Source organism: Ascaphus truei, chromosome 9 (assembly GCF_040206685.1).
Source record: "Ascaphus truei isolate aAscTru1 chromosome 9, aAscTru1.hap1, whole genome shotgun sequence".
NCBI lineage: Eukaryota > Metazoa > Chordata > Amphibia > Anura > Ascaphidae > Ascaphus > Ascaphus truei.
This window is the reverse complement of record NC_134491.1, coordinates 12,520,770-12,547,926: the sequence shown is the minus strand read 5'-3', so window position 1 is coordinate 12,547,926 and position 27,157 is coordinate 12,520,770. Positions and strand designations below refer to the sequence as shown.

The following is a 27,157-nucleotide window of genomic DNA, read 5'->3' as shown; positions in this document are numbered from 1 at the left end:
ACCGCAGCTGTGGGTGCTGAGCACAAATCATCCTCGTCTTCTATCACAATGTAGATTGTGTGTTCTTTGCTAGACTCTATATTTAGCTCTTTATTGACCTTCTGGCTATTTTCATTGCAAGCCAATGAATTCACTTAGAAGACGAGGATAATTTGTGCTCAGCACCCACAGCTGTGCTGAAGCCCAGGTGATCCCGCCCCCACACTCACTTTCATGACGGTGTCCCTACCGGCCCCTCTTTCTGTGTGCGGACACTCACTGCTCTGGCGGTTTCTTCTGGGATCAGCTCGTGATACATATGGGAAACCTGGTAATACTGTATCTATTTAATGCAACATTGGCATTCTTCTATGTAGCATTGTTTCATGTTCTGTGCAGCACTGGTTATGTTCTTTTAATACATATATATATATATACTTCTTAAATGTTCTGCTAAAGATTTATTATGTGAATTATATTATATACTAGCTGAGAGACCCGGCGTTGCCCGGGATGTAAATGCGTAATAGGTAGTATTATTTATAAATCGTGGAACAATAGGTGACTGTTTGTTGTAAAGGTTGGATAATAATATTGAAAAGAAAGATGGAAGAAAATGTAATACGATGTTGTATAAAAATGGTTTATTGTAACCACACCACAGTACAATGTATATTTTGGTGCCATAAGTGATGTAAAAATCTGAGTCGTGTGTCCTGCTAGGGTGTGAGGCGGCGGGTGGCGCGTGGGTTGTGAGTGCTGTCTGTGAGTGGGGGTCCTGCTAGGGTGTGAGGCGGCGGGTGGCGCGTGGGTTGTGATTGCTGTCTGTGAGTGGGGGTCCTGCAAGGGTGTGAGGCGGCGGGTGGCGCGTGGGTTGTGAGTGCTGTCTGTGAGTGGGGGTCCTGCTAGGGTGTGAGGCGGCGGCTGGCGCGTGGGTTGTGAGTGCTGTCTGTGAGTGGGGGTCCTGCTAGGGTGTGAGGCGGTGGGTCAGTGATGTCGGGGGGTAGGGGCGGGAGGCAGCAGGTGTGTGTGGCGGCAGGTATGTGTCGAGTGTGGCGGGTGTCTGTTGAGTGCGTGCAGCGGCTGTGAGGCGGTGGGTGAAAGGCAGAGGCGGCCGGAGTAAGGGCGGGTGAAAGGCAGAGGCGGGGGTGGGGAGGCGGTAAGGCGGGCATGAAGGCGAAGGGCGGCGGGAAGGGGAGGAGGGGGTGGAGGAGGGGGGCAAGGGGTGGAGGAGGGGGGAAGGGTTAGAGGAGGGGGGGGGAAGGGTTAGAGGAGGGGGGGGGAAGGGTTAGAGGAGGGGGGGAAGGGTTAGAGGAGGGGGGGAAGGGTTAGAGGAGGGGGGGAAGGGTTAGAGGAGGGGGGGAAGGGTTTGAGGAGGGGGTTGAAGTGTGGGAGGGGGTGGGAGGGGAAAGGGTAAAAAGAGGTGGAGGGGGGGGTGGAAAGGGGAGCGGAGGGGGGGTGAAGGGGAGCGGGGGGGGGGGGAAGGGGAGCGGGGGGGAAGGGGAGCGGGGGGGAAGGGGAGCGGGGGGGGGGAGGGGAGAAGTGGTGGGAAGGGGGAGGAGGGGGGAGGTGGTGGAAAGGGGGAGAAGGGGGGAGGTGGTGGGAAGGGGGGAGGTGGTGGGAAGGAGGAGGAGGGGGAAGGTGGTGGAAAGGGAGAGAAGGGGGGATGTGGTGGGAAGGGGGAGGAGGGGGAAGGTGGTGGGAAGGGGGAGGAGGGGGAAGGTGGTAGGAGGGGGGAGGTGGTGGGAAGGGGGGGAAGGTGGTGGGAAGGGGGAGGAGGGGGGAGGTGGTGGGAAGGGGGGGGAGGTGGTGGGAAGGGGGGGGAGGTGGTGGGAAGGGGGGGAGGTGGTGGGAAGGGGGGGAGGTGGTGGGAAGGGGGGGGGGAGGGGTGAGGTGGTGGGAAGGGGGAGGAGGTGGGAAGGGGGAGGCGGAGGGAAGGCGGGGGGTGGGAGGCGGTGGGAAGGCGGGGGGTGGGAGGCGGTGGGGCGGGGGGTGGGAGGCGGTGGGAAGGGGGGGGAGGCGGTGAGAAGGGGGGGAGGGAGGCGGTGGGAAGGGGGGGTGGGAGGCGGTGGGAAGGGGGGGTGGGAGGCGGTGGGAAGGGGGGGTGGGAGGCGGTGGGAAGGGGGGTGGGAGGCGGTGGGAAGGGGGGGAGGGAGGCGGTGGGAAGGGGGGGAGGGAGGCGGTGGGAAGGGGGGGTGGGAGGCGGTGGGAAGGGGGGGTGGGAGGTGGTGGGAAGGGGGGGTGGGAGGCGGTGGGAGGCGGTGGGAAGGGGGGGTGGGAGGCGGTGTGAAGGGGGGGAGGCGGTGGGAAGGGGGGGGAGGCGGTGGGGAAGGGGGGGGAGGCGGTGGGGAAGGGGGGGGAGGCGGTGGGGAAGGGGGGGGGGGCGGTGGGGAAGGGGGGGGAGGCAGTGGGAAGGGGGGGGAGGCAGTGGGAAGGGGGGGGGAGGCGGTGGGAAGGGGGGGGCGGTGGGAAGGGGGGGTGGTGAAGGGGGGGGGTGGAGGGGGGGTGAAGGGGGGGGGGTGGAGGGGAGGTGGAGGGGGGGTGGAGGGGAGGTGAAGGGGGGGGAGTGGAAGGGAGGGGGTGGAAGGGAGGTGAAGGGGGGGGTGAAAGGGAGGGGGGGTGGAGGGGAGGTGAAGGGGGGGGGTGGAGGGGAGGTGAAGGGGGGGTGGAGGGGGGGGAGGTAAATGGGGAGGTGAAGGGGGGTGGAAGGGAGAAGTGGAGTGAGGGGAGGTGAAAGGGGGTGAGGGGAGGTGATGGGGGGTGAGGGGAGGTGATGGGGGGTGAGGGGTGGTGAAGGCCGCTCACTCACCCGTCCGGCAGGTCCCACGTGGATCTGAGGCGGGAGGCAGCGTGTTGTGGCCGCTCTCCCGCTGTGTCCCGGGCGCTCGCTCGCTCCCCCGCTGACTGTAGCGGCGCCGGGGGGGGGGGTATCGGGGAGACACTGACACTGGAGGGGAGGGGGGGTGGAGGGGAGGTGAAGGGGGGGTGGAGGGGAGGTGAAGGGGGGTATGGAGGGGAGGTGAAGGGGGGGTGGAGGGGAGGTGAAGGCCGCTCACTCACCCGTCCGGCAGGTCCCACGTGGATCTGAGGCGGGAGGCAGCGTGTTGTGGCCGCTCCCCCGCTGTGTCCCGGGCGCCGCCATCTTGGGCACTCGGCGCCGCGAGGCAGCCTGCCTGGCCACTGGCTGTTCCCCCGCCGGGGAGGGGGTGAGTTGTAGCGCCGGTGAGGGGGGGCATGTATATGTGTGGGGGGGGAGAGGTGGGAGATATAGAGGGGGGGTCTCGCACGGCCGCTGACACTGGGTGGGGGGGGGGGCGCTGAAGGGGTAATAATAGTGTGTGTGTCCCGCTGACTGTAGCGGCGCCGGGGGAGGGGGGGTCGGGGTGAAAGCGCGGGAGACACGGGGAGAGGAGGAGGTGCGCGCGGGTGCTGCTAACTGTGAGCCCCGCTAATGTATGTAACAGTGTGTGTGTGTGTGTGTCACTGTGTGTGTGTCACTGTGTGTGTGTGTCCCTGTGTGTGTGTGTGTGTGTGTGTGTGTGTGTGTGTGTGTGTCACTGTGTGTGTGTCTGTCATTGTGTGTGTGTGTGTGTGTGTATGTCCCTGTGTGTGTGTGTCCCTGTGTGTGTGTGTCCCTGTGTGTGTGTGTCCCTGTGTGTGTGTGTCCCTGTGTGTCCTTTGGCCCGTCACTCCGCCTCAGGCCAATGAGAGGTGTGCGGGGGCGGGCCAAGGGACCAATCAGATTTCCCCTAGGGACACCGGACATCCAGCAGGCATGCATGCATGCAGGCAGGCAAACATACAGTGCTTTCACTAATATAGTATAAGATTATTATGGTATTTTCTTTTTCACTTTTCCTTATAATGCATCTCATCTCAGACGCGCTACTAGAGAGGGTTGGGGATCCTTACAATGCATCTGATCTCAGACGCGCTATTAGAGAGGGTTGGGGTTCCTTACAATGCATCTGATTGCAAACGCGCTATTGGAGAGGGTTGGGGTTCCTTACAATGCATCTGATCTCAGACGCGCTATTAGAGAGGGTTGGGGTTCCTTACAATTCATCCCAAGGGCAGTACAAAGGACTCTGGGGCATCACTTTAGGTTGCAGGAAAGGAGATTTCACCAGCAACAAAGGAAAGGGTTCTTTACAGTAATGGCAGTTAAAATGTGGAATTCATTACTCATGGAGACTGTGATGACAGATACAATGGATTTGTTAAAAAAGGTTTGACATCTTTTTAGAAGGGAAAGGTATACAGGGATATACCAAATAAGTATACATTCGAAGAATGTTGATCCGGTAATCCGATTGCCAATTCTTGGAGTCAGGAAGGTATTTATTTTTCCCCTTATGAGAAATCATTGGATGATATGACACAGAGGTTTTTTGTTTGCCTTCCTCTGGATCAATACACAAGTATAGATATAGGATAAAGACTCTCAGACGCGCTATTAGAGAGGGTTGGGGTTCCTTACAATGCACCTGATCTCAGACACGCTATTAGAGAGGGTTGGGGTTCCTTACAATGCATCTGATCTCAGACGCGCTATTAGAGCGATTTGGGGTTCCTTACAATGCATCTGATCACAGACGCGCTATTAGAGCGATTTGGGGTTCCTTACAATGCATCTGATCTCAGACGCGCTATTAGAGAGGGTTGGGGTTCCTCAGAATTTCACATAGGTTTCCTTAACCATAAAAAGGTTGGATACCACAGAACTAGAACAATCACACTTCGGCCATGCTATACCGGCTCTGACAGTGAACAGGTTAATAGTAACGTTTGACTTCCACACTTCATCTTTCGATGCCAACGATCATACCCTCACACCTCTCTCTGGTTGCCCGGCCAGGGGTGGGCATTACTTACTGTGAACGTCTTCTCAGGTGACACGGGGATCTTGAGACATTACGTGGGGCCTCTTATAACGTGGTGTGTATTCCAGATTCCACTTGAATAATTCACAGCAGGATTTACACAAACATTACCCGTCACTCAGCCGGTCTCTTTCGCTTTCGCAGGATATGTTAACCCTTAGGTCCCCGTCCAGACCAATCAAAAGGGTCTCAACGTGCAAATCTCCTGCTGGTATCGCTGGGACACAGCGTGCGATCTGCAAAGCCGGCAACAGTAAATCGTTGTATTTTTACTTCAGTTGATTGAGTACAATCATTTCTATAGGATCCATCCGTCGGAGGATGTTTTCTGGAAAGGAGACGCTAGCTGCAGCTTATTTAAGAAACATGATGAACCGGTTTATTGTTACAATGAATTGACTCGTAATAATAATATCAGCAGATGGATTGATAGACACGTTTGGGCCTTTGTATACATACATCGGATGCTGCCTGTCGGGTGAATACTCCCTGATTTGGTATTTCTGGTAAAAAAAAGGTCAAAGACAAAAAGGATACATATTTTTTAACTATAATTATTAGGGCACTTCTGTTTTTTAACCAGTTTTAAATGCCTTGTAGCTGATATATAGCACAAATAAGACTTCATTATAGGGTTGCCAGGTGTCCAGTATTGAACCGGACTGTCCTGTATTTGGACACTCTGTCCGGCAAAATATTAGAGATAATACTGGACATAAATGTGTATACAGGTATTACCTCTCTGTGTGTGTATGTGTATACCGGTATTACCCCTCTGGACGTGTATGTGTATACCGGTATTACCTCTCTGTGTGTGTATGTGTATACCGGTATTACCCCTCTGGACGTGTATGTGTATACCGGTATTACCTCTCTGGACGTGTATGTGTATACCGGTATTACCTCTCTGGGCGTGTATGTGTATACTGGTATTACCTCTCTGTGTGTGTATGTGTATACCGGTATTACCCCTCTGGATGTGTATGTGTTTACCGGTATTACCTCTCTGTGTGTGTATGTGTATACCGGTATTACCCCTCTGGACGTGTATGTGTATACCGGTATTACCCCTCTGGACGTGTATGTGTATACCGGTATTACCTCTCTGGACGTGTATGTGTATACCGGTATTACCTCTCTGGGCGTGTATGTGTATACCGGTATTACCTCTCTGGGCGTGTATGTGTATACCGGTATTACCTCTCTGGGCGTGTATGTGTATACCGGTATTACCTCTCTGGGCGTGTATGTGTATACTGGTATTACCTCTCTGGGCGTGTATGTGTATACCGGTATTACCTCTCTGGGCGTGTATGTGTATACCGGTATTACCTCTCTGGGCGTGTATGTGTATACCGGTATTACCTCTCTGGGCGAGTATGTGTATACCGGTATTACCTCTCTGGGCGTGTATGTGTATACCGGTATTACCTCTCTGGGCGTGTATGTGTATACCGGTATTACCTCTCTGGGCGTGTATGTGTATACCGGTATTACCTCTCTAGACATGTATGTGTATACCGGTATTACCTCTCTTGACATAGTGACCTGACTGGCTTGGGGACAGCAGGATTTCCCTGAGTAGGCAGACAGCAGGGCTGTTGATAGGGGGCTGAGCAGCTTCCTCCATCCTGATTGGCTGCTGCTGGGAATCAGCCAATCAGGAGGCGGTGTCAGGAGCCTGGGGGTGGGCCAAGGAGGGGAGGAAACAGCATGGAGGTGAGAGGGGTGTGTGTCTTGAGCGTGTCAACCTTTCACCATTGTGTCCAGTATTTTTGGAGAAGCCACTTGACAACTGTTGCAGGGTACATGCAACTACACACATGGGTTTCTTGACAAGGCTTATTTATTCAGCCTTAAAATATATACAGCACACAAAACAAAAATAGCTTTTCTTCAGCAAACAAAAGAAAGAATGGCTTTTTCTTCAGCAAACCAAACAAAACAATTTCTCTTTAGCAGACAGTCTATATATAAGGTAGCTACCCTTTTTCTATGCAGGGGACAGACAGTTCACAATTCAACTACTTTGCTACTCAGACCTTGTTTCAGTAATCTCTTTAGCAGATTACTCCTCTCTGCTCAACAGCCAGCTCCATGTGTCTACAGCCTGGGTTTTAACACACCTTGATTAGGCAGCTGGGATCCAACTAATTCTCCTGAGGTTCCCAGCTGAAGTTAACCTAGTCAGTGCTGCACTGCAGACTAGACATCGGTTTTCCAGGCATATAACTGGTGGCTTATATTTACCCTGTCACATTCCTCCCCTGTTAGTGTGTGGCTGGGGCTATGCATGGCTGAAGCCCGACCATGCACCCCTTCTCTAGAAAAGAAGTCAGCATTTGCGTTCTCTTTTCCCGGCCTATGCTGAATCTCAAATGAGAAGGGTTGGAGGGCCATATACCACCTAGTCAATCTAGCATTGGAATCCTTCATGCTATTTAACCACTTCAGTGGAGCATGATCCATCACCAAAGTAAAATGGACTCCTGCCAGGTAATGCCTCAAAACCTCGATTGCCCACTTTACTGCGAGGCACTCTTTCTCAATCACTGAGTAGTTTTTTTCCCTTGGGAACAATTTCCTACTCAGGAAAAGGATAGGATGTTCAACTCCCTCAAACTGTTGTGACAACACTGCCCCTAGCCCTATCTCTGATGCATCTGTTTGCACTATAAAAGGGCTGTTGAAGTCTGGGCTTCTAAGGATGGGACCCTCTGATAGACACCTTTTTATGTCCTCAAAGGCTGTCTGACAATCCCTTAACCACACCACTTGTGTAGGGGCACACTTTTTTGTGAGGTCCGTTAAAGGGGCTGCCACTTCCGAATAGTTGGGGATGAACCGCCGGTAGTACCGTGCTAAACCCAGCAGAGAGCGTACCTGCGTTTTTGTTTGGGGGGTCGGAACTTCATTCAGGGCAACTACCTTGTCGGCTAGTGGCCTTACTTTTCCACCTCCCACTGCATACCCTAAGTATTTGGTTTCTGCCTTACCCAAGGCACATTTCTTTGGGTTGGCTGTGAGCCCTGCCTCTCTTAGAGATTTGAGGACCGCTTTCAGCCTATTTAGATGGGCCCGCCAGTGTTTACTATAAATGACAATGTCATCCAGGTAGGCTGCGGCATAAGTCCTATGGGGCCTCAGTACCTTATCCATGAGTCTCTGAAATGTGACTGGGGCTCCATGCAGTCCAAATGGCATTGTCACAAACTGGTATAAACCCATGGGAGTGGCAAAGGCTGTTTTGCATTTGGACTTTTCCTCTAAGGGTATTTGCCAGTATCCTTTTGTCAAGTCCAACGTGGATATATATTCCGCGTTACCAAGGGCGTCAATTAATTCGTCCACCCTTGGCATCGGATATGCGTCAAACTTGGATACCGCATTAACCTTTCGGAGGTCCACACAAAATCTTACCTTCCCATCGGGTTTAGGGACCATAATTAGTGGACTACACCACTCACTGCATGATTCCTCAATCACTCCTAAGTGTAACATTTCTTGTACCTCCTTCTCTACCAGAGCCCTATGACTTTCAGGCAACCTATAAGGACGGGAATGTACTTTTACCCCAGGTGCTGTCTCGATTGCATGGGAAATTAAGTTAGTTTGTCCTGGTAAGTCAGAAAAAACATCCTGGAATTGTGTAATTATTGCTAACAAGTCCCCTTTTTGTTCAGAGGACAACTGTTTACCCATTGGGATTTTATCGTCACTCACGATGTTCTCCCGTGGAGGCTGAGGACCCAAGTCCGTTTCTTCCTCCACCGGGTGGATGAATAGAGACCGCTGCATCTTCCAGGGTTTCAGCAAGTTCACATGGTAAATTTGTTTACACTTCCTGGACCCTGGTTGAGCGATCTCATAATCCACATCACCCGTACGGCGGAGTACTTCGAATGGGCCCTGCCATTTGGCCAGGAGTTTACTCTCGCAACTGGGTAACAATAACATCATCTGGTCTCCTGGGTGAAATACTCTCATGCGAGCATTCTGATTGTAATGTCTCTCCTGACTGTCCTGGGCTGATCTAAGATTCTCCCTGGCAAAATGGCCGACCACATCTAGGCGCTTCCTAAGGTCTAGTACATATTGCAGGGTATTCTTAGAAGGGGACTGCTGTTCCTCCCAGGACTCCTTTAGGAGGTCTAGGATACCCCAGGGTTGGCGGCCATAGAGCAATTCAAATGGAGAGAATCCCGTGGAGGCCTGGGGAACTTCCCGCACTGCAAACTGCAGAAAAGGGAGAAGTTCATCCCAGGCTCTCCTCTGAATCTACAAATTTCCTCAGCATCCCTTTTAGAGTTCGGTTAAATCTTTACACCAATCCGTCAGTCTGTGGATGGTAGACCGATGTCCGAACAGACTTGACCTCTAGTAACTTTAAGACATCCAGCATCAGTTTAGCCATGAAATTTGTACCTTGGTCTGTCAACATAACCTGGGGAAGCCCAACCCGTGAGAACAGTTCCAACAACTTGTTGGCTACTTGCTTCGCCGTTGCTGTTCTCAGGGGGAACGCCTCAGGATATCTTGTCGCATAATCAACTATTACAAGCATAAACCTGTGTCCTTTCGCAGAAGGTTCTAGAGGTCCTACCAAGTCTACCCCAATCCTCTCAAAGGGAACTGACACCAAGGGTAGAGGAACCAAAGGGGCTGGTTTTTGTCCTTTTGGACAAGTTAGCTGGCACTCTGGACATGCTGAACATAGCTTAGCAATATCACTATGCATCCCTGGCCAATAGAATCGGGATGAAATACGGTCCAATGTTTTATCCCTGCCCAGGTGACCACCCCAAGGGACAGTATGGGCTAGAGTGAACACAGATTTAACAAACGCCTTGGGAACCAATATCTGTCTGGTGACCTCCCCTGTTTGTGTCTGCCTATTCACCCTATATAGGATATCCTTTGATAGCTCAAAATGGGGGAATACTATCACCCCCTGTGCATCTAAAATCTGCTCATCAATTTTCACCACCTTGTCATACTGTCTAGCAAGGACTGGGTCTTCCCTTTGCTTCTGGCGAAAATTAGGGAGGTACAGGTCTGGTAAATCTCCAGGGCCCATGTCCCCCTCCCTTTGGCCATCCCCAGCCATCACTTGTGACCTCTGACTACTAGAATGGTCACCTTGAGACCCAGATTTCTGCAACCAGTCCTGTATGTCCAAGCGTCTTTGCTTCCGAGTCTTTTGAACCCGGTGTCTACTGGGAAAAAGGTCTGCCGAGAAGGGGAACAGTTTGCCAGGGTTCTCCCGAGCCCTAGAAGGAGGCTCCTCGTGAAAGACTGGGGCCATTAGGTCCGAAAAGAAAGGCCAGTCCCGACCGAGCACAACGGGGGCAGGGAGCCAAGGAGCGACTCCTACTTCGAGGTAAGCCTCCTGACCTTTTACCTGTAGCCGGATTTTGGCCATCGGATAGCGTTTTACATCGCCGTGTATACATTCTATGCTCCATGGGGAGTCAAAAGAACACACGTTAGGCGGTAACAGTTTCTGGAGGACCAGAGTTTTCCCAGAGCCCGAATCTACAAGGGCCTGGACGGTTTTTCCCCCAATCAGGGCTGGAAGTAGCCAGGGCTTCTAATTTTCCCCAGTAAAAGCCGAGGCGACGGTTCTGCTGAATGTGCAATCCATCTGTGGACAGTCCACATACCGGTGGCCTTGTTCTCCGCAGGAGGAACATGGAGAGGTTTCCCTCGCAGGAGAGGGATGTGGGTAGTGCTCCGCTGGACCGGTTACTGGAGACCAGGCATCTGGTGGGTCCTGTGGGCGACGTCCTCGGAAGTTCCTCTCATTTTGCGACGAGCCGACATCCGGAAGGAGATGAGGGTCTCTGCGGGGACCAGCATTTGGACTCCGTCCTTGCTGGAACGACTGCTCCTTCCGTTAGACTTGGCGGTTCCGTGACGGGCCGTAGGTTCCCCATTGATCCGATCTCCCTCTTTGGGCGTCCGCAAATGCCGGTGGAGTCGGATCCAGGACACTCGCCTGCTGCTCAGCCCCAAGGAAGTTCTCCACGAGTCGGACCGCCAAAGCTAGGGTTTCAGCAGCGTGGCGTTTTACCCACGAGCGTGTGGAAGGGGGTATTATTTGTGGAAATTGTTCCAAAACCACCTGCTCAAGAATTGCCTCCTTAGTGCACTCCTCAGGTTGTATCCAGCGCGTACACAAGTCCAATAATCGCTGGGCGAGGACCCGGGGTCTTATCTTAGCGGTGTACTTCATGTTCCAGAACTGCTGCCGGTAGGTCTCTGGGGTCAGACCTAAGCGATCCAGTATGGTGGCTTTTACTTGTCGGTAGTCCATTGCCTGATCTGTAGGGAGGCCCTGATATGAGGCCTGGGCTTCTCCTATGAGGAGCGGGGCCAAAGCAGTTGCCCATCGATCTGCAGCCCAGCCCTGAGCTTCGGCGACTCTTTCAAATGTCAGTAAAAAAGCCTCTGGATCCTCGTTCGGCGCCATTTTCCTCAGGAGTATCGGGGGTCTGCTTGCCAGTTCTGCACTGGCAGACCCTTGGAATTGGGTCAGCAGCTTGGCAATCCGCTCATCCTGTGCTACTTGTAGTCTTTCATCTATCTCCGCTTGCAGCCGGGCCTGCTCCTGCATTAACTGTCCCTGCTGTCTGGTCTGCAGGCACAGAAACTCTTTCAAAAGTTCTTCCATTCTTGTGTGTGTGTGTGTGGCTCTTTAACTGCAGGAGCCTTTTGAAAAAAATCCTTCCCAATTCTTGACATCATATAGTGCAGGGTACATGCAACAACACACATGGGTTTCTTGACAAGGCTTATTTATTCAGCCTTAAATGATATACAGCACACAAAACAAAAATAGCTTTTCTTCAGCAAACAAAAGAAAGAATGGCTTTTTCTTCAGCAAACCAAACAAAACAGTTTCTCTTTAGCAGACAGTCTATATATAAGGTAGCTACCCTTTTTCTATGCATGGGACAGACAGTTCACAATTCAACTACTTTGCTACTCAGACCTTGTTTCAGTAATCTCTTTAGCAGCTTACTCCTCTCTCCTCAACATCCAGCTCCATGTGTCTACAGCCTGGGTTTTAACACACCTTGATTAGGCAGCTGGGATCCAACTAATTGTCCTGAGGTTCCCAGCTGAAGTTAACCTAGTCAGTGCTGCACTGACGACTAGACATAGGTTTTCCAGGCATATAACTGGTGGCTTTTATTTACTCTGTCACAACAACCATATAATCTTAAATGTTAATTCTTTATTTATTTATAAAATGTTTTACCAGGAAGTAATACATTGAGAGTTACCTCTCGTTTCCAAGTATGTCCTTTAGGCACTGCATGTGTCACAAACCCCATGCGTTTGGCTGCAACGTTTGTCTTTCCTCATCTTTTTGATTATTCCTTGTCTTTTGTTGTATACATTCGGTCAGCGGTGGTAAACTCCAGTCCTCAAGCTGCCCCCCCCCCACCCAACAGGTCAGGTTTTCAGGATATCACAGCTTCAGCACAGGTGGCTCAATCAGTCCCTGCTTCAGCACAGGTGGTGTAGTCTTCGACTGAGCCTCTGATTGAGCCACCTGTGCTGAAGCAGAGATATCCTGAAAACCTGACTTGTTTGGGGGGGAGGGAGAGGGGACTGGAGTTGAGCCTCCTGCATACTCGCCAATAATGACAATATATTGAAAAAAGTGACAAAGATTCTTTCAAGCAGCAATCCCCCCCTTGGCCTTTTGGGAGTCGCATACTTACATCGTTACATAGTTACATAGTTACATGGTAGATGAGGTTGAAAAAAGACATCCATCAAGTTCAACCTATGCTAAGTTTAGACGACAGATACTTTATCCTATATCCGTACTTACAGTATATTGATCTAGAAGAAGGTAAACAAAAAACCCAGTGACACATCATCAGAGCAAGAGAGTGTGATAGGACGCTGCTTGTGCGCAATCCTGCGCCACACGCAGTGGCGAAAGTGCGAGGGAAAAACGCAAATCTTCGCCGCGTTTCATTTTGAAATATTTTATTTTTTTAACATAGGTAGGAGGCGGGGGTCCCTGGAGAGGAACCCCGTTATTTTCAGCTCCGGGAACCGGAATTTGACATTTGGTCGTGGGCCGTATCACCGCGAACAAGTCTGCGTTGGTGTTTGACCGCCGAGGGACCCGCCTCTCCACTAGGGTAAGGGGTTTTAGGGTAAGGGGGTTAACGTTTCTAGGGTAGGGAGTAGCGTTCGTATTAGGGGTTAAGATTAGGGTGAAGGGTAAGGTTAGGGGCGTACCTTGGTGGTGAAGCAGCCAGTGGAGAGATGTCCCAGAGGTGAGGTAAGTGGCGGCAAAACGGTCGCAACCAGATGTCCTACACTGCCGGGAACCCCCTACTTCCCGAAATACAGACCTCCAAAGGGGGTGCCGGAATCTCTGCACAGTTTAAAGCTCCCACGTCATGTGGTCCAATAAGAAGCCGAAGTTGATGACATCACAGCTTCCTATTGGCCAGCAGGACGCGGGAGCTCTAAAACTCCACCATCACGTGAACCCTGCTAGCCGAGCGGAGGGGTTACCAGCACCCTGTACGGAGGGAGGTCTGTGTCTCCAGAAGCAGGGGATCCCCGGAGCTGAAATTAATGGGGTTCAGCTCCAGAGACCCCACTGCTTCAATTCTATGTTAATAAAAATTCACACAAAAAGCCCACTAGCGTGGATTGCCATTTTAACCGCTTAACGCGTCGCTGCCTATAGCTTTAACCTGAGGCGCGAATACACATTACAATACATTGTACAAAATGCTGATGTAAGATCTAACGCGGCATCAGCTAACTCCCAGGAATAAAGAAACCACAGGCTGCTCTGTCCTTTAATGACTTTCTCCTTCCGCTCATGAGCTGCATGTGTTCCAGGCCGCCAGCCACGCCAGCCTCCCAAGATAAACATTTCATTGTGTGCTTTTGATTGGCAGCCGGCTAGGAGATTGCCAGACTGGAGAAACCCTAACCGTGGGCAGCGTCTGTCTCCTCGCTCGCACACAATGTCCGGCCTTCTGGTCAGCAGTGGCCTGAGAGGAACAGAAGAGCCCAAGAGGAAAACAACATGAAATGTTAATGATATGGTAGGAAGGCCCTGATGTAATGGATCATTGGCGAAGACACTCAACCATGGCCAACCAAGAGGGCATATATATATATATATATATAACTCATTTACACATCGCCTTCAACCGTAGCCACATGTGGTCTGTCAAAAAATATGTATATATATATATTTTTTTTATATATGTTTAATTAACTTTCCATTTTCTATACTATTTTCACTCCATTGTGGAATCATTCAAGTGTTGTGCTGTGTCCTTGAAGAAGAGACCTGTGAGGTTTATTAAACTCTGTACACTTTATCTATGAAGAACCCTTTTCTTTTGTTCCTTGAAGCAGCAGTCCGATCTCATGACATTTTTTTCCCCCATACAAGAGATCTCTTTTCGCCCATTTAGACGTTCAGGAGATATAAATGTTTGAAATATGAAGTGTTCGGAAGGTCAAAATGGAGCTTTTCCCAGAGCCCAGTGCAGTCTGAGGTTACCATGGTAACTTCAGACGCTAAGAGATTAAGAAAGAAAACAAAATGGAGCAGGACATGCTCAGGGGACATGATACCAACATTATTATACGAGTTAGACGCACAGGCACAAATACGTGTAACGGTGTTTCCCCCGCCCTCTGGGAGATTCCCAGGTGTACGGTGGATGCTACCTGTTGGTGCACAAGAGGCTGAGTTGTCCGCCGATGGTTGTGGGGACTGCAGGACAGGCTTCTGGGGTATATACCCGACATTTACTCCATAGTACACAGCGCCTCCATCCGCCGTAAGCTCCAGATGTATGGAGGCGATCTCCTACCGTAGAAATGGTTACCTCTCCCCCCAGTAAGCTCACACACCAGGCAGGAGGTATATATAACTGGAACGGGTTTATTCCTGTACACTCACAGCACATGGCAGTTCTCTGACCAACACAGTCGCTGTTCTGGTCTCCCAAACTCAGGATGGTCCCTGGACCTTCACTACGGGACAAGGGCCCTCGCAGCAGTCCTTGCTCTTGCTCAGTCCTCTAGCAGGACCAGGGGAATAGGTAATCACTCACTCTCCCCTTAGAGGACCAGGCTCGGCCAGTGCTCAGCAGGCCTGTGTGATACCTTATCTCTCTCACGGTAGAGACACATTACTCAATTTGGGGTTGCATCTCCCTTAAGTACAGTAGGGGGAAGGTACTAAGTCTGAACCCAGGATTGGGCAAAACACAGATCTAGTCACACCCCCTCCCCTGTCACTCAAGGGACTGTCTGTGTGGGGAAAACCCATGCTAGCTACTGGCACAGCCTGCTCTTACCAGGACTTGCATGCCAGTGAGGGCAGAATGGTAGCCAGGAACCAGCTATGACTACATACGGATACTAGCTTATCTGAACAGTGGGGCCCTCCGGAGCTGATCCATGGTCACCCGCCCTCTGGGGGCTTTCTGGTTCCCAAGCGGAAAACAGTTGTGTCCATCTGGCCGGAATACCTCCACGGTAGACACAACTGCTAATTAATCCGGAACATGGGGGTCTCCAGAGAATCCCTTGGTTCAGGTAAGGAAAAACATTTTTTGGGGGGGTGCGGGGGGCATGGGGAACTGCTGCTTTCCAACCGTTTTTATTTGAGGGTCGTTTCATGGGGTGCATGTTTTGAAACTGACATTTTTGGTGACATTGGCATGGTTACGGGTTGTCTTGAAGACCCTGGAGGCTCCCAGGGAAGGCTGGTTTTCTAACAGTCTGTGTTGATGTTGGGAGGATCTCACTCCCTGGCTCGCCCTTGGCCATATTAATCTGCAGACAAGTAGGGGCTGCTGGGATGGTCGGGGCAGCTTCACCACTCCTGCTGGACTTGCAGACAAGTAGGGGCTGATCGGATGGTCGGGGCAGCTTCACCACTCCTGCTGGACTTGACTAGCTTGTTATGGGGACAACTCTTGATCATGATACAGTTAGGTCCGGAATTAATTGGACACTGATACAAGTTTTGTTATTTCGGCTTTGTACCAAAATAAATTCAAGTTACAGTTAAATAATGAATATGGGCGCAAAGTGCAGACTATCAGCTTTAATTTGAGAGTATTCACATCCAAATTGGAGGAAGGATTTAGGAATTACATCTCTTTAATATGAAGCCCCCTCTTTTTCAAGGGACCAAAAGTAATTGGACAATTGACTCAAAAGTTGTTTCATGGACAGGTGTGGGCTATTCCTTCGTTATTTCATCATCAATTAAGCAGGTAAAAGGTCTGATTCCAGGTGTGGCATTCGCATTTGGAAGCTGTTGCTATGAACCCACAACATGTGGTCAAAGGAGCTCTCAATGCAAATGAAACAGGGCATCCTTAGGCTGCAAAAAAAAAGAAAATCCATCAGAGAGATAGCAGGAACATTAGGAGCGGCCAAATCAACAGTTTGGTACATTCTGAGAAAAAAAGAACACACTGGTGAGCTCTGCAACACAAAAAGGCCTGGACATCCACGGAAGACAACAGTGGTGGATGATTGTAGGATCCTTTCCATGGTAAAGAAAAACCCCTTCACAACATCCAGCCAAGTGAAGAACACTCTCCAGGAGGTAGGCATATCATTATCCAAGTCTACCATAAAGAGAAGACTTCAAGAGAGTAAATACAGAGAGTTCACCACAAGGTGCAAACCATTCATAAGCCTCAAGAATAGAAAGGCCAGATTAGACTTTTATTTATTATTTATTTATAAAATATTTTACCAGGAAGTAATACATTGAGAGTTACCTCTCGTTTTCAAGTATGTCCTGGGCACAGAGTAAAACAAATAATACATGGTTACAAGTACAGTTACATAAATGAACAGGGTATACATTATATACAAGACATTGCATGCACAGTTAAAGAAAATATATATTATGAGCGTATGAAACAGTTACAGACCAGGTTAAAGTGTGAGACAGCCTTAGATTTGAAAGAATTTAGACTGGTGGTGGATGTGAGAGTCTCTGGTAGGTTTTTCCAGTTTTGGGGTGCACGGTAGCAGAAGGAGGAACGTCCGAATACTTTGTTGAGCCTTGGGACCTGTCACGGTTGTGCTCGCCACAAACCTGGGTCGGACCGCGAGGCTGAGGTGGGGTTGTAAAAGCACCAACCTTAGACCGCGCAGGCTGATCCGGATTGCGCAGTTCGTAGTCATACGTAGCAGGATCAGGATAGGAGAAGACAGCATCGTCGTTGTACAAGCCAGGGTCAGGACAGGAGACGTCAGAATAAACATTGTCCACGCAGGAGTTCGGCAACAGGGAGTCAGGAAAGCCCCGCTTCAGCTTAGGAGCACGGGGGTGGCCTCTGCGCGTGCGGCGACCATGGCCCATGGTACTGGTCTCAGGAGGTGGAAGACAGACCAGAATTACACAGCGCCTAGCTGCACGGGTAAACCAGTGCTACAGCGCAAGAGTCCTGAGCGGGCTAGGGAATCCTCCGTTTCAGAGCGGGAACCAGGACACGGCCTCTCTAGATTAGGGAAAGAGTAGGCCCCAGGAACCAGGAAGCTGAAGACACACAGGGAAACCTCCGCTAGTGCAGGAAAGCAGGCAACTGAAGACGTAGGGGATACTTTTGCTTCAGCATAGGAGAACGGAAGCTGAAGGACGCAGGGGAAACCTCCGTATCAGCATAGGAGAAGGAAGCTGAAGGACGCAGGGGAGACCTCCGTATCAGCATAGGAGAACAAGCGAGGGCTTGTGGCAGAACAGTAAGTGACATCCGGAAAGGACTATGCTCGGCAGGGAGCATTGTGGGAACATAGTACTTAAAGGCCAGCGGGCCAATTCCCGGCGGGGGTGTGAAGGGCCTGCTCCAATAAGAATACAAGGCTGGATTGCAGTGATAGATTGCACAGCTGCAGTAGATACCAGAGGGAGTGTGTGGCAGTATTGCTTTGGTGAGTGAATCCAGGCTGCAGTAATATCAGGTGAAGAGTTCCAGAACTGCACCGGTCTGCAAGGTAAGGCAACCAGTAAACCGTGGAGCGGATTCCTTACAGGACCATGAACAGTCTTTTGGAGTCTGATCTCAGGTGATAAGTGCTGCAAGTGGTAGGGGTGAGGAGCTTGTTCAGGTAGCTGGGTAGCTTGCCCATGAAGAATTTAAAGGCAAGACAGGAAAGGTGAACTTTGCGCCTAGACTCTAGTGTTGACCAATCTAGTTCTTTGAGCATTTCGCAGTGATGTGTGTTGTAGTTTGCCAAACAATATCTAAAAAAGCCAGTCCAGTTCTGGAACAGCATTCTTTGGACAGATCAACCTGTACCACCACTGTAAAACACGGTGGAGGCAGTGTGATGGCATGGGCATGCATGGCTTACAATGGCATGGGTCACTAGTGTTTATTGATGATGTGACAGAAGACAGAAGCAGCCGGATGAATTCTGAAGTGTATAGGGATATATTGTCTGCTCAGATTCAGCCAAATTCAGTGACATTGATTGGACGGCGCTTCACTTTACAGATGGACAATGACCAAAAACATACTGCGAAAGCAACCCAGGAGTTTTTTAAGGCAAAGAAGTGGAATATTCTGCAATGGCCGAGTCAATCACCTGATCTCAACCCGATCGAGCATGCATTTCACTTGCTGAAGACAAAACTTAAGGCAGAAAGACCCACGAACAAACAACAACTGAAGACAGCTGCAGTAAAGGCCTGGCAAAGCATCACAAAGGAGGAACCCAGCGTTTGGTGATGTCTATGCGTTCCAGACTTCAAGCAGTCATTGCCTGCAAAGGATTCTCGACAAAGTATCAAAAATTAACATTTATTTATGATTGTGTTAATTTGTCCAATTACATTTGAGCCCCTGAGATAAGGGGACTGTGTATGAAAATGGTTGCAATTCCTAAACGTTTCATACAATAATTTTGTTCAACCCCTTGAATTAAAGCTGAAAGTCTGCACTTCTATTGCATCTCAGTTGTTTCATTTCAAATCCATTGTGGTGGCGTACAGAGCCAATATTATGAAAATTGCGTCAGTGTCCAATTATTTCCGGACCTAATTGTATATCAGGATCTGTTAAGAAAAAAAGGTGAGCGAGATTCCTGACCGCCATCTTTACAGGATTTCATTTCGCGGACTCATTACTGGCACATCTCCAGGATTAACCCCTAGCATGTCCAGTGACCCGTAAGAACAGTGCCACTGGGGCTGGGTGATATGGCAGCCCCACGCCAAGAGAGGTGTCACTGAATGTTATTTGTGGTCAACAAAAAGGGTCCCTCATTGCAAATAAAGACCAGTTACAGTCAGGAAAGCTCGGTACAGTTACCATTGTGTTATCGTTGTAAATAAACATCCTGATATCTCAGGGGTGGCCAACTCCATTGATCAGGGGCCTCTGACTGAGCCACCTGTGCTGAAGCAGGGATATCCCTAATACTTACCTGTTGTGGCCCTTGAGGACTGGAGTTGCCCACCCCTGTGATATCTGATTAGAACTAGCACATACTAATTTACGAGAATCAACTAGAATAAATCTGTGCTGCAGTTCTCTATTTCTCACACTAGAGGGAGTTACAATAACACAAACTTGGCTTCACTCAGCGAGCTGCTTCTTTATAACGGCGGATGATGCCAACTGCGGTGTTGTAATTACAGGTGCTGTCTCAATGCCCAGAGGTTACCAATCAGCTACTCCCTACATGCACATTGTTACTATCACTATATTTTACCATACGTTATGGGATGCATACTCTCTATACTAACTAAAACAAATTCAAGTTGATATTATTTGTGCCTTGCCAGAGTATTTTCTGAATTAATTTGTCCCAGCATTAAATGTAAGAAGGTTATACATAGGAATTAAACTTTGTTTCATGCTCATCTGTTGAAGATAGTGTTGTTTTTTAAAAAAAAATTGGTTAAGGAACCCTATAATTATATTGTGAAAATCTGATGAACTCCAAACCTCTCTAATAGCGCGTCTGAGATCAGATGCATTGTAAGGAACCCCAACCCTCTCTAATAGCGCGTCTGTTATCAGATGCATTGTAAGGAACCCCAACCCTCTCTAATAGCGCGTCTGAGATCAGATGCATTGTAAGGAACCCCAACCCTCTCTAATAGCGCGTCTGTGATCAGATGCATTGTAAGGAACCCCAACCCTCTCTAATAGCGCGTCTGAGATCAGATGCATTGTAAGGAACCCCAACTCTCTCTAATAGCGCGTCTGTGATCATATGCATTGTAAGGAACTCCAACCCTCTCTAATAGCGCGTCTGAGATCAGATGCATTGTAAGGAACCCCAACCCTCTCTAATAGCGCGTCTGAGATCAGATGCATTGTGAGGAACCCCAACCCTCTCTAATAGCGCGTCTGAGATCAGATGCATTGTAAGGAACCCCAACCCTCTCTAATAGCGCGTCTGAGATCAGATGCATTGTAAGGAACCCCAACCCTCTCTAATAGCGCGTCTGAGATCAGATACATTGTAAGGAACCCCAACCCTCTCTAATAGCGCGTCTGAGATCAGATGCATTGTAAGGAACCCCAACCCTCTCTAATAGCGCGTCTGAGATCAGATGCATTGTAAGGAACCCCAACCCTCTCTAATAGCGCGTCTGACATCAGATGCATTGTAAGGAACCCCAACCCTCTCTAATAGCGCGTCTGAGATCAGATGCACTGTAAGGAACCCCAACCCTCTCTAATAGCGCGTCTGAGATTAGATGCATTGTAAGGAACTCCAACCCTCTCTAATAGCGCGTCTGAGATCAGATGCATTGTAAGGAACCCCAACCCTCTCTAATAGCGCGTCTGAGATCAGATGCATTGTAAGGAACCCCAACCCTCTCTAATAGCGCGTCTGAGATCAGATGCATTGTAAGGAACCCCAACCCTCTCTAATAGCGTGTCTGAGATCAGATGCATTGTAAGGAACCCCAACCCTCTCTAATAGCGCGTCTGAGATCAGATGCATTGTAAATTCTTCTGTATTTGGTACAATTTTCAAATGATCAGAAAATGTCAGGGGCCCTTTAGGGACGCCCGGGGAACCCAAGGTTGAAAAACACTGGTCGATAGCAAGGCTCTTCCCCTGGCACCCAGCACAGGACCTTGATGTGACCCCCGGACTCTGCTCCTGCTAATTCCTTACTAATTGCAGCTAAGTGCCAGAGTTCACACTGAAACGCGTACGTTACGGTCATGTAAATATATACAGTATGGCACCCGATGTTATAAATCTTTGCAGAATATTTAAATGTAATCATTTTGACAGACCAGCATTTCTAACTTCCTTCTTTCTTAAAGAATGAATAAATTCATTTATGACTGCATTCTGCCAGCTACAGCACTTATTGTATTGTATTGTATATAAATGTACATAGCGCTTCACAGTAGTGATACACGGGGTAATCATATAAATAGCAAATAATATAAATAACAGGTAATGGGAATAAGTGCTTCAGACATAAAAGTAACATTAAGGAAGAGGAGTCCCTGCCCCGAGGAGCTTACAGTCTAATTGGTAGGTATGGAGAACGTACAGAGACAGTAGGAGGGAGTTCTGGTAAGTGCGTCTGCAGGGGGCCAAGCTTTATGTATTGTGTGTCCAGAATTATCCACAGTGCTACTCGTATGCTTCTTTAAGCAAGGGTGTCTTAAGGTGGGTGGTAAAGGTGGATAGAGAGGGTGCTAGTCGGGTACTGAGGGGAAGGGCATTCCAGAGGTGCGGGGCAGTCAGTGAAAAAGGTTTAAGACGGGAGAGGGCTTTAGATACAAAGTGGGTAGAAAGAAGACATCCTTGTTCCCTCACCTGCAGTCTCTGTAAGTCTCCCATCATATCTCTTAGATTGTAAGCTCTCCGGGACAGGGATTTCCTTTCCTATTGTCTGATTTTGCTGCGCTTATTGTATTATTATAATTCCCCGTACTGTATTCTTAGTGAAGCGCTGAGTACACTTTTGGCGCTATATAAAGACATACAATACAATACAGTGTACAGATGCACTAAACAGATACCCAAACCTAATGAGATTTTAGGAGTCGCCTTAGCTGGAGATTTGTAAGCAGATCTCACCTGCCTGTTTAATAAGTAAACTCCGCGGGTGACACGCTTGTGGTTCTCCGCTCTGTGGAACCTGAACTCCACGTATTAAAAATGAAAATCTGTCTCTCGGGCCTCTCTGTCTTCTGAAACATCAGCCGGCGTGGGAAAGGGGAGAAGGCGGTGAGAAGTGATTTCGGACCAGGCTGCCTCCTTTATATCCTGAGCATTGGCTTAATGTGGGCATCCTACTCGCTGGGCTGGGACAGGTAAGTCGTCTGTGTCTGTAGAGTGTCAGCTCCTCGGGGCAGGAGCTTCCTTACCCTTGTGTGTCAGCATGGGTAAGCTGACAATATGTGATGTTATTTGTGTTGCCTCTAATACACCATGCCACAGAATATGATGGCTCTTATTTATCCTACAGGCTGAAACGGTTCCTCTCTAACCCAGGGGTGGGCAACTCCAGTCCTCAAGGGCCACCAACAGGTCAGGTTTTCAGGGTAGCCTTGCTTCAGCACAGGTGTCTCAATCAGCCCCTGCGTCAGCATAGGTGTCTCAATCAGTCTATGCTTCAGCACAGGTGGCTCAATCAGTGACTCAGTCTTCAAATAGTAGTAGATTGAGCTACCTGTGCTGAAGCAGGGATATACCTGGCCTTTTGGTGGCCCTTGAGGACTGGAGTTGCCCGACCCTGATCTAACCCCTTTGATTACAGCCTAATTGATTACAGGCTGCTCTGGCAGTGAGCGGGTAATGGAGCAGTGTCAGATATATCATTTGCGTAACAAATTTCATGTATCCGGCTCCCGCACAAATTGATAAACGTGAAAATAATTGCCCCGCTTTAAATAGCCGGGGTACGTAATCCCTGGGCTCTGTAATGCAGCTTAATAGCACCAGACCATTTTATTGCATTATTTCTGCATCTATAAGGGAAGCTGCCCAGTGTCTGTTGTATTACTGTGTACTTTATAATTCAGGGAAGAACTTTTTGTTGGTCCATTTAAAGGTTTCACAAGTGGCAACAGATGCACAGTAAAAACAAAAAACGAACCCCCCCCCCCATAAAGATGATTATGTGTGTAAGATCGTGAGTGTGAATGAGAGGGTGTACAGGAGTCTGTGAGGGACATAATGTGTATGTGTAATAGAGAGCATGTGTGTGAGAAAGAGAGAGCTGCGAGTGTGACAGAGATAGCTAGCGCATTGGCTGTGTGAGAGAGGGCTGTGTGAGAGTGTGGGAGCATTGGTTGTGTGAGAGGGTGTGTGTGTGTGTGTGTGTGTGTGTGTGTGTGTGTGAGAGCTGTGTGGTGTGGCAGTGAGTGACATCACAGGCACAGCTCAGCTGGCTGCAGTCTCTGCAGTGTGAGTGTGTATGCAAGTAGCAGTTAGTGTATATAAGAATCAGTGAATGTGTGTATAAAAAGCAGTGAGTTTATAAAGATTGCATGAGTGTACAGTATAAGAAGCAGCGAGTGTATACAGCATGTAGTGAGTGTATATACAATAGAGGACTGTGAGTTTATATAGCACACAGTGAGTGTATGTAAGGTGCAGTGAGTGTGTATAAGAAGCAATGTGTGTCTATAAATCAGTTCAGTTAGAGTATATAAGAAGCAGTGAGTGTGAGTATAAGAAGCAGTGAGTGTGTATACGAAGCAGTGTGTATAAGATGCAGTGAGGGAGTTTAAGCAGTGTGTGTATAAGAAGCAGTGAGTGACTATAAGAAGCAGTGTCTATAAGATGTAGCGAGTGTGCATAAGAAGCAGTGAGTGTATATAAGAAGCAGTGAGTGTGTATAAGAAGCAGTGAGTGTGTATGAGAAGCAGTGAGTGTGTATGAGAAGCAGTGAGTGTGTATGAGAAGCAGTGAGTGTGTATAAGAAGCAGTGAGTGTGTATAAGAAGCAGTGAGTGTATATAAAAAGCAGTGAGTGTATATAAGAAGCAGTGTGTGTATAATATGCAGTGTGTGAATAATATGCAGTGAGTGTGCATAAGAAGCAGTGTGCATAAGAATCAGTGAGTGTGTTTAAGAAGGTGTGTGTGTGTGTGTGTGTATAAGAAGCAGTGAGTGAGTATAAGAAGCAGTGTATATAAGAAGCAGCCAGTGAGTAAAAGAAACAGTGTGTATGTATAAGAAGCATTGAGTGTGTATATAAGAAGCAGTGAGTGTGTATGAGAAGCAGTGAGTGTATATGAGAAGCAGTGAGTGTATATGAGAAGCAGTGAGTGTGTATGAGAAGCAGTGAGTGTGTATGAGAAGCAGTGAGTGTGTATGAGAAGCAGTGTGCATAAGAATCAGTGAGTGTGTTTAAGAAGGTGTGTGTGTGTGTATAAGAAGCAGTGAGTGAGTATAAGAAGCAGTGTATATAAGAAGCAGCCAGTGAGTAAAAGAAACAGTGTCTATGTATAAGAAGCATTGAGTGTGTATATAAGAAGCAGTGAGTGTGTATGAGAAGCAGAGAGTGTATATGAGAAGCAGTGAGTGTGTATGAGAAGCAGTGAGTGTGTATGAGAAGCAGTGAGTGTGTATGAGAAGCAGTGAGTGTGTATGAGAAGCAGTGAGTGTGTATGAGAAGCAGTGAGTGTGTATAAGAAGCAGTGAGTGTATATAAGAAGCAGTGAGTGTGTATGAGAATCAGTGAGTGTATATAATAAGCAGTGTGTGTATAAGAAGCAGTGTGTGTGTATAAGAAGCAGCGAGTGAGTAAAAGAAGCAGTGAGTGTGCATAAGAAGCAGTGAGTGTGCATACGAAGCAGTGAGTGTGCATAAGAAGCAGTGAGTGTGTATAAGAAGCAGCGAGTGTGTATAAGAAGCAGAGTGTGTATGAGAAGCAGCGAGATTGTAAAATATGCAGTGTGTGTATATGAAGCAGCGAGTGTGTATATGAAGCAGCGAGTGTGTATATGAAGCAGCGAGTGTGTGTGTGTGTGTGTGTGTGTGTATAAGAAGCAGTGTATATAAGAAGCAGCCAGTGAGTAAAAGAAACAGTGTGTATGTATAAGAAGCATTGAGTGTGTATATAAGAAGCATTGAGTGTGTGTAAAAGAAGCATTGAGTGTGTGTAAAAGAAGCATTGAGTGTGTGTAAAAGAAGCAGTGAGTGTGTGTAAAAGAAGCAGTGAGTGTGTATAAGAAGCAGTGAGTGTGTATAAGAAGCAGTCAGTGTGTATAAGAAGCAGTGAGTATGTATAATGAGTGTGTATAAGAAGCAGTGAGTGTGTATAATGACTGTGTATAATGAGTGTGTATAAGAAGCAGTGAGTGTGTATAATGAGTGTGTATAAGAAGCAGTGAGTGTGTATAAGAAGCAGTGAGTGTGTATAATGAGTGTGTTTAAGAAGCAGTGAGTGTGTATAAGAAGCAGTGAGTGTGTATAATGAGTGTGTATAAGAAGCAGTGAGTGTGTATAATGAGTGTGTTTAAGAAGCAGTGAGTGTGTATAAGAAGCAGTGAGTGTGTATAATGAGTGTGTTTAAGAAGCAGTGAGTGTGTATAAGAAGCAGTGAGTGCACCTCCTGCCAATCACAGTCTGTCCCTCCCCAGCCGGCGCTGCTCTGTACAAACATTCACCCAGTAAGTGAGCGAAGCAGAGAGCTGCTGGACTGACTTCCCTTCTGTGAGCTGCAGGTAAGACTGTCTGAGCAGCACTCACACTCATACTCACAGGATAATAATAACAACCCCCCAGTGTAAGTTATCACAGTGCTGGACTATATAACAGTATATAGGGGAACAAGGGGGGTAGTGACTGGGGAAAGAGAAGCAGATTACAGCCTGAAGGCTCTGAGATAGATGGAGTCCGTGGCACTGAAGGGGTTAATACTAGTTACCCTTCCCCCTTGCTGCCTGGGGGGTAATTGCAATAAGGAGGGAGGGTAGATTGTAAATGTGCTGCAATAAAATATACATCTGATGTCAAATAATGCAGCTTTGGGAGAAGCAGATTGCCCACGGGCACGAAAGGGTCAAACTAGTGAAGAACTGGGAAGGAAGGGATTTAACCCTAAGGAGGGAAGGGACTTTCCAGCCCTGTAGCTTTGCTGTGCATCTCATGTGCAGGGGAACATGTGTAGGGGGGGGGGTATATGTTGGGTGGGTATGTGTAGGGGGTCTGCTTTGGGTGGGTAGTGTGTGCAGGGCTGTACAGTGACTGAGTATGAGACAGATACATTACTTGCTAGTAACAGCTTCTGTGGATAGAAAGTTCTGCCAAGTTCAAGGCTGTGTGAGCAGGAGTGTGTGAGTCTGGGGGCGCTCACAGACCCTCCCCTCTCCCCCCTGAACATCTCCTCTCCCCCTGAACATCTCACATCCTGCCATCTGCACACACATGTCTTCCCATTGATTTGGCGGGGTTTGCGGATATTGGGTAGGGTCACACCCTGCCTGATCTCTGTGCTTCATGTTTATTGGGAATCCTATTATTCACATTGTCAGACAGGGGTCATCTTATTCCATGGGAAAGAAAGTATAGGATTTCCCATACACTGGAGGACACGTTCCCTTATACACTGGGAGGTGGGAGGGTGTGCAGCGCTTGGGTTAGGTAAATATCCTATAATGGAAAAGAATACATTTAACCCCTTTGAGGCCAGATAAATAAATGTAATCCCTTTCAATGCCAAAGACATGTAGTTAACCCTTTGATAGCAAGGAACTTCATTGAACCCCTATGGTGCCAGATGAATACATTTAACCCCTTTGATGCCGGGGGGCGCTGGCCTTTCTAGTCTGGCCTTAACCCCTTCGCTGCCTTTTAAGATGAGCACAGTCTGTGCCCAGGGTGATGCCAGGAGTGGATGATCCCATGTGCCAGGTTGGTGTCAGGATAAATTGGCAGCAGATGTCTGGGATATAAAGTATCTGAGGCCAGACCAGCTGTAAACAGCACATCTGTTCTGTGGCTCATAAACCCGCTTCTGCTGATATAATGGGAGCACAGTCAAAGACTGAGCCTCTGTTTGCGCCACCTGTGCTGAAGCAGGGACTGATTGCGCCACCTGTGCTGAAGCAGAGACTGATTGCGCCACCTGTGCTGAAGCAGAGACTGCGCCACCCCTGCCGAAGGAGGCACTGATTGAGCCACCTGTGCCGAAGCTGGATATCCGGAAAACCTGACCTTTTGGCTCCCCTGCTGCACACTCAGTGTCATTGTATTCTGAGTGAGTGCCTTTACTCACTGAGCTGCTCCTTCTGCCCAGTCAGTCCTACTCGATCTCTGTAT

At 48.8% G+C, this 27,157-nt stretch overlaps 1 protein-coding gene across 4 annotated transcripts in view; it reads left to right on the top strand.

Annotated features, from left to right (window-relative positions):
• Positions 1-234: 234 nt before the first annotated feature.
• BMF (Bcl2 modifying factor) overlaps positions 235-27,157 on the top strand; it is a 75,927-nt gene continuing 49,004 nt past the window's right edge. The window contains exons 1-2 of one of the 4 annotated variants that reach the window (XM_075613364.1): positions 235-310; positions 22,088-22,198. In XM_075613364.1, coding sequence (XP_075469479.1) covers positions 22,167-22,198 — 32 coding nt within the window. In that variant the 5' untranslated portion in view covers positions 235-310; positions 22,088-22,166. Of the gene's footprint in view, positions 311-12,895; positions 13,028-22,082; positions 22,199-25,413; positions 25,561-27,157 lie in introns of those variants that run through there. The other 3 variants (XM_075613369.1, XM_075613366.1, XM_075613367.1) reach the window with 3 other exon arrangements.